The sequence below is a fragment of the Alosa pseudoharengus genome, unplaced genomic scaffold (assembly GCF_046254945.1).
Source record: "Alosa pseudoharengus isolate Yale_2024_CS ecotype anadromous, Long Island Sound unplaced genomic scaffold, YU_APseudo_1.1 YU_APseudo_1.1_scf_22, whole genome shotgun sequence".
NCBI lineage: Eukaryota > Metazoa > Chordata > Actinopteri > Clupeiformes > Clupeidae > Alosa > Alosa pseudoharengus.
This window is the reverse complement of record NW_027468680.1, coordinates 6327941-6335440: the sequence shown is the minus strand read 5'-3', so window position 1 is coordinate 6335440 and position 7500 is coordinate 6327941. Positions and strand designations below refer to the sequence as shown.

General features: G+C 45.6%; 1 protein-coding gene across 5 annotated transcripts in view; it reads right to left on the bottom strand.

Annotated features, from left to right (window-relative positions):
* LOC143139682 (signal-induced proliferation-associated 1-like protein 1) overlaps positions 1-7500 on the bottom strand; it is a 66929-nt gene that overhangs the window by 24309 nt on the left and 35120 nt on the right. For 3 of the 5 annotated variants that reach the window (XM_076300360.1, XM_076300361.1, XM_076300364.1), the window contains exons 4-7: positions 6783-6971; positions 5460-5634; positions 2450-2589; positions 392-549 (exon numbers count right to left, since the gene is read on the bottom strand). In XM_076300360.1, the coding sequence (XP_076156475.1) occupies positions 392-549; positions 2450-2589; positions 5460-5634; positions 6783-6971 (662 nt within the window). The remainder of the gene's footprint in view (positions 1-391; positions 550-2449; positions 2590-5459; positions 5635-6782; positions 6972-7500) is intronic. The other 2 variants (XM_076300362.1, XM_076300363.1) reach the window with 1 other exon arrangement.

Below are 7500 nucleotides of genomic sequence, written 5' to 3'. Positions count from 1 at the left end.
CACACACACACACACACACACACACAAATGCACTTACACATTACACACACACACACACACACACACACACACACACACACACACACACAGAAAAGGTCTCTTGCAGAGAGAAACTTCCATTTCAAACAAGCAAAAGTGCTTCATGAGAGCAAAAGTGTTTCACGGCAGCTAGAAAAGGAGAAGAGAGCAAAAAGCAAAAAATATGAGCCGCTGTCTCAGTTAAGAGTCTGGGTAGTCCAGGCTTGTGATAAAGTGGCAACAGGTAGTGTGTGTGTGTGTGTGATGTATGTGTGTGTGTGTGTGTGTGTGTGTGTGTGTGTGTGTGTGTGTGTGTGACATGTATGTATGTGTGTATGATGTATGGGTGTGTGATGTGGGTGGCGGTGCTTACCTGTAACAGGTGTCGTCACAGCAGGGGTTGTGCACCTGAACGATGATGAAGACGTGCTGGAAGTGTGAGCGGATGTTCTTGGGCGTGAACGGCAGAGCTCCGGGCTCCTGGAAGACGATGGTGACGATGTCGTTCCCAATGTGCCTCTTCCTGAGTAGCTGAGGGAGGAGCATCGGATCAGCACAGGCTTTAGACCAGCCACACCCTTTATTTACAAAACCCTTTTGGTAACACTTTACGGTAAGGGTACATGAATTATCATGTTTGTTTGTTTGTTTGTTTGTTTGTTTGTATAATTTAAGGCCATTTCCGCAACTAAGGCTATTTAATGGCCAGAGCATTGTGTGTTATAGAAACTTAAATATGTTTTTTTTTTTAATCTATGCTAATAAGATATTCTAAAACCTTCAAAAGGTGGGACCTTACTAAAAACATCAGCTATAGAATTTTGATGATACAATTGTTACATGAATTATCATGAATTCATGCATGAATTAATTCATGATTTATCCATTACTTCATTCGTTTATATCTTATGATCATCAGGAATTTACATGAGTTCATAGTCTCTCATTAATGACCTCATGCATGAACAACACATCAATTAAAGCATTAGGTACGGTGGGTCCATCATTATGATTTATGATTTCTTAAGCATGATCATCATGATTACATGTATTCCAAATGAAACCAAGATCCATGCACAGCCTGGTTAGGTGCAGGTAGATTGCAGGAACATACTTAAATAGCAAAAAATAAGATTGCTCTACCGCACACTGTTTGACGTTTTCTCGATTTTATTCAGAGTGAACAACGCGTTTTGCATACAGCGTCCTCAGGTTCATACCAGAGCGAACCTGAGGACGCTGTATGCGAAACGCGTTGTTTGCTCTGAATAAAATCGAGTAAACGTCAACAGTGTGCGGTAGAGCAATCTTATTTCATGATTACATGTATGTCAGGTTAATTACTCATGAGTTCATCATGTTTGTGGCCCCTCAACTAAAGTGTGAACAATGGCATGTGTTTAGAGAACTGCACAAGTTGTGTTCAAATCAGAATTTGAGTAGTGATGACAACATTTTTGGCAGAAAAAGAAATCATCATGATCATTCCTAATAAATCATAAATCATAATGATATGCTCACCATACTTAATACTTTACTTGATGTGTTGTTAGTGTATGAGGTCATGAATGACTATGAACTCATGTAAATTCCTGATGATTCATGAGATATTAAGGAATGAAGTAATATGTAAATCATGAATTAATTAATGCATGAATTCATGATAATCCATGTACCCTTACCGTAAAGTGTTACCGCAGGAACTGTTACATGTTACTGTCTATAGCCTGTGATGATTAAGGATTATGAAGTCATATGGAACAGTGCTACAGATCAGATAACATAGGCCGGCCGGCAGTAATATGGAACAGCATAACGCTAAAAAACATAGACCATCTGCAATATAACATGAATCAGCATTAAGGCTTAAATAACAAAGGCCATGTGCAGTAACATGAATCAGCATTAGGGTGTTACATCTGCAGTAATATGTAATACTGCAACTACAAGATTCAGGCCATTGGTTGTATAGAACAGTGTTTCTCAAACTTTTTCAGACCAAGGATCACTTAACCAATAAAGAAAAACCTCACAGACCACCTACCAAAAAAAAAGAGTAGACCTACTTCAATAGGAACCTACTGTATGTTACACAGTAGGCCTACTCACTGAATCACCTTGATCATTGTGTCAGAGGATTAATATGATTTCAACTGGCATAGCTTACATAGGCAGTGTTGCAGAGCTGTTTAGGTTTATATACAAGTTGGTTCAATATTGCAAACAACTCATCTATATTATATTTTACCACCTCTACTTGCGGACCACTAGGGATAGCTTGTGGACCACACTTTGAGAAACACTGGTATAGAATAACGGGTCCAGGCGTGGGGTCCAACTTTGCGATAAACACATCACATGACGCTGTCGCTTAAACTGCAGGCCTTGCCCAGGTGCCCACTGCCCAGGTACAGTAGGACTGGCATCACACCTGGGGCATGAGCAAGGTAGAGGTGAGGATGCCGACCTGTTGCTTGTTGTTGGGCGTGTACGGGAGCATAGTGGACACATGGAACATGATCTCGTAGTCCTTGTACGACGTGTAGAGAGAGTGCGTCCCCGTGGAATCCGCTGCAAACAAACGGAAGAGAGACCAAATGAATGGAGAGCCTTAACACAAGCGCTAGCGTTAGCCTGGGGTATTGTCGAAATGAATGCAGAGCGCTAACACAAGCGCTGGCGTTAGCCTGGGCTATTGTCGAAATGAATGCAGAGCGCTAACACAAGCGCTGGCGTTAGCCTGGGCTATTGTCGTAGTGAAACTGTACACTCCACACCCCATTCACGCCATTGTCTACCAGTGAATGGGGCAAGGTCCCGGCCGTCTCCCACAATGAGACAGACCTGATTTACTCGCCCGCTTTCCCCACCAGTCTCCCTGGCGATGGAAAAAGACCCTTATAAATCTCTGCTACGACACACAAAGACAGTAAAATGAGCTGCCTCTACGCAGTGACATTTTCATCATTTCCTTGAGGACAATAAAACGATGAAATGACATGGACTAAGTGCAATCGGCGATCATTTAAGAGACTTGCTAAATTGGCAGCACAGTGGTTTGAAGTCCAAACTGCCGCAGCATAATTGGTGTGTAAAGTGACCGGCACAGTCTGTCAGTGTGTTAAAGGAGAGCTACTGTTAAGCTGCAAATCAGAAACGCAGAGCCGGACAGCAGGAACATGAGTAGCCTACTGGCACAGACTCAGCGGAAGTCCAGATCCGGGTATGGCCCAGAGGTGGCGTGGATCTGGGCCAACATCGCCTGATCCCTAATGGGTCATACCTGCTGCCCTAAAGGGTTAGGGGAGGGCAGGGGAGTTCTCTCCTGCCTGGCAACGTCCAGGCTGAAGTTAAGCGGTGTGAGGATAGGGGAAACAGGGGGAAAGTGTGCGATGTGGTTGTGTGAGTGTGTGTTTGTGTGACCTGACTGGGATGGGGGTAACATGAGGTGGTGTGCTATAGGGATGTGTGTGTGTTTGTGTGTGTGAGTGTGCATATCTGTATGTGTGTGTACGTCTGTGTGTTGGGGTAAAGCGGTGTGTCACAAGGATGTGTGTGTGTGTGCATGTGCGTGTGTGTGAATGTGTGCATGTGTGTGTGTGTTGAGGTAAATTGGTGGGCTACAAGGATGTGTGTGTGCATGTACGTGTGTGTGTGTGTGTGCGCATGTGTGTGTGTGTGTGTGTGTGTGTGTTGAGGTAAAGTGGTGGGCTACAGGGCTGAGGAGAGGGGGCTGTGGTGCCTGAAAGTGAACTGGGCAGAAATGTAATTACTGCCATGATTGAAATCAGTGGTGATTTCCTGTTCTCCTTTGGAAGCATAAAGGATGCAGTGTAGCGTGTGTCTGGGCGTGCGTGCTGCCTGAGTGTGTGTGTGTGTGTGTGTGTGTGTGTGTGTGTGTGTGTGTGTGTGTGTGTGTTGGAGTAGGAATGAGGACGTGTGTAAGACCATTCCATTTGTTCCCCGAGTTAGTGTGTTTCCTGAGGGTAAAAAGGGGCAGAGAAAGAGACAGAGAGAGAAAGAAAGAGAGAAAGAGAGTGAGAGAGAGATAGGGAAAGAGAGAGAAAGAGAAAGAAAGAAAGAAAGAAAGAAAGAAAGAAAGAAAGAGAGTGAGAGATAGGGAAAGAGAGAGAAAGAGAAAGAGACAGAGAGAGATAAGGAAAGAGAGGGAGAGAGAAAGCAAAAAGAGAGAAAGTCAGAAAGAGAGAAGGAGAGGAGAGTAAGCATTAGTGAGAGAAAGGTGGAAAGAGAGAAAGAAAGAAAGAAAGAAAGAAAGAAAGAAAGAAAGAGTGTGTAAGAAAGAAAAGAAAGAAAGCGGGAAACAGAACGATAGAGTGGCAGAACGATAGAGTGGCAGAACGATAGAGTGGCAGAACGATAGAGTGGCAGAACGATAGAGTGGCAGAACGATAGAGTGGCAGAACGATAGAGTGACGCAAGAGAAGGAATGCAGGGAGACATAATCAAAGGAGGGAAACCAAGGAGGGAAAGTTTACCAGGAGACAAGAGCTTAAGTATTAACCACTGATGTCAAACATGCACTAATGTTATTATACAGCCATCAGATGACTTCCTTCAGCACGAACACAAGAAAGCAGCACTCAGGAGACTGCTAAATTCTTCATGCTTATCAGCATTTCACCATGTACTAACAGGATCTGAGCGAGCGACTGTCAATGTTATCTGTCTACACTGAATCCGTTAAATATGCCCTTCTATTGAGTCATGTTTCTCATTCAAAATAGCAGAGCAATAAAGACATAAAATAGAAACGGGGTGTCTGACAAAAGTTCTCTCAAAACGTTGCGCTGCATCGCGCTGCTCGCGTCACTTGCAGTCAGGACACTCCAATTGAAAACAATGTGATTAAACGGATTTTAGCGCTAATGTTCGCTTGCATCGTGACACGGTGTTAGAACGTATTTGACCTTGAGTACAGATGAGGACGTGCTACTCTGCCAAGTGTTTAAAGAGTTAAAGAATGTGTGTGTGTGTGTGTGTGTGTGTGTGTGTTTACACTGGACTGTTGTACTCATGACTTTGGTCAACATAAACAAGCAGGACACTGTGCACTGTGCTCCCTTACTCTAACAGCTGGTACGAATGGACAGATGTTATTTATATTTGTGTGTGTGTCTGTGTGTTTGCACTGTGTGTGGAGGTTCACTGCATGTAGGCACATGTGAGACGTGTGTGTGGGTGTGTATGTGTGTGTGTGCATGATACACATACTGTAATGTACTGTGTCCAGTTGAGCCCGGTACTTGGTGAAGCCCTAGAGTGGACCTTCTATGTGAGTGTGTGTGAGTGTGTGTGTGTGTGTGAGTGTGTGTGTGTGACGTACTCTTAGTATCCAGTTGAGCCCGGTACTTGGTGAAGCCCTTGAGTCGGACCTTCTATGTGAGGGTGTGTGTGTGTGTGTGTGAGTGAGTGTGACATACTCTTAGTATCCAGTTGAGCCCGGTACTTGGTGAAGCCCTTGAGTCGGACTTTCTCCCCCAGCAGCTGCAGGAAGTCATCGAAGGCGGGACCGGCCATCTCGTTGTTGTACATCTCCTCCTCTGTGCTCTGACCCGCCCGGCAGTACATCATCCCCACCTTCACCTGGAAGCTCAGCTGAGGAGAGAGAGAGGGAGAGAGAGGGAGAGAGGGAGAGAGAGGGGATAGAGAGAGGGAGAGAGGGAGGGAGAGAGGGATAGAGAGAGGGAGGGGGTAGAGGGAGGGAGAGAGGGAGGGTAAGAGAGAGAGAGAGAGGGGGGGAGAGAGAGGGAGGGAGAGGGGGATAGAGAGAGGGAGGGGAGGGGGATAGAGAGAGGGAGAGAGGGAGGGTAAGAGAGAGAGAGAGAGGGAGAGGGAGGGGGATAGAGAGAAAGAGGGGGGGGTGATAGAGAGAAAATAAAGCTCATTTGAATTGAATTGAATTGAGAGAGGGTGGGAAAGAGGGAGAGAGAGAGAGAGGGGGGAGGGAGGGAGAGAGAAAGAGGGGGGGGGGTGATATAAAAAAGGAAGTAAGACTGATGTTTTGAGAAGTATGTGAGACTTCAGGGTGTTGGACTTTCTCAACCCGTGTAATTTTATGAGTCAATCACACAGACAGTGAGAGCATCACACAGCTGCTTCCTTATTAGGGAGTTCACTCAGGTGAAGACATCAAGGGTTCTGCTGTGTCATTCACCACAGCACACACACACACACACACACACACACACACACACACAGTACTATTCACCACACCTTGTTATACTTGAGAACTTTACACTTTGCTTTTATTTACTCAGGGCACTAGAGGAACCTGCTGGATTTTATACTACATGCATACACACACACACACAGAGTGGTACCATACAGAGTACCAGTGCACCTGTGTTGACACCATGTACACATTCAGTCATAGATGCATGAATACATAAAAGCCATTTCTTTAATTCTGTATTCTGCACACACACACACACACACACACATACACACACACACACACACACACACACACACACACACACAGCATGGTAGCAGACTGAGACCACTGATTCCCAGACCAGACCAGTGATTGGCAGGTGGAATACTCCTGAGTCATGTCAAATTCTACCCCTGATGATGTCATTTCCTCTCCCTACAGTGCAGCTGGTGTGGCCACGCCAAAGATGTGATTCAACACCGACCCTACAAAGAGGAACCCCCCCCCCCCCCCACGCACACAAACCCACACACACACACACACACACACACACACACACACACACACACTCACACTCTCTCTCTCTTACCCCTTGCTCGTCGAGCTTCATGAGCTGCTCGGTGACCTTGGGTGTGTTGAGGGCGAGTCGGAGGCATGGCACGTCCAGCTCGGGCACCAGGTGCTCCAGCACCTCCTTGAGGGGCAGCCCCCGCGTCGTGCCGTGCTTCGTGCTGGACGGAACCGCGTCCTCCAGGATGGAGCCTCGCAGCGTGGTCAACTGCGAAAAGAGAGAGGGAGAGGGGCTTAACACTCTTTTCATACACACACTTGAATTTCCCCTGAGGATCAATAAAGTATCTATCTATCTATCTATCTATCTATCTATCACAGCGAGGTCAACTACAGAGAGAGAGAATGAGAGAGAGAGAGAGAGGTTTAACACTCTTTATATATACAGCAACATGGTCAATTAAAGAGAGAGAGAGAGATTTAACACTCTTTTCATACACACAGCATGGTAGATGACAAAGAGAGAGAGAGAGAGAGAGAGAGAGAGAGAGCGAGAGAGAGAAAGAGGTTTAATACTCTTTTCATACCCGCAACGTGGTCAACCACAGAGAGAGAAGGGGGGAGAGAGAAAGAAGTTGAACACACACAGCATGATCAACTACAGAAAGGGGCAGGAGGGGTTGCTACTCCTTATCTGCTGCTTAAATGTTCACATCAGTGCACTTTGAGAAAACATTTAACATTCATGTCAATCTGTATTCTCCACCTCAACAACACAACCTTTCTCACTTCCCAAA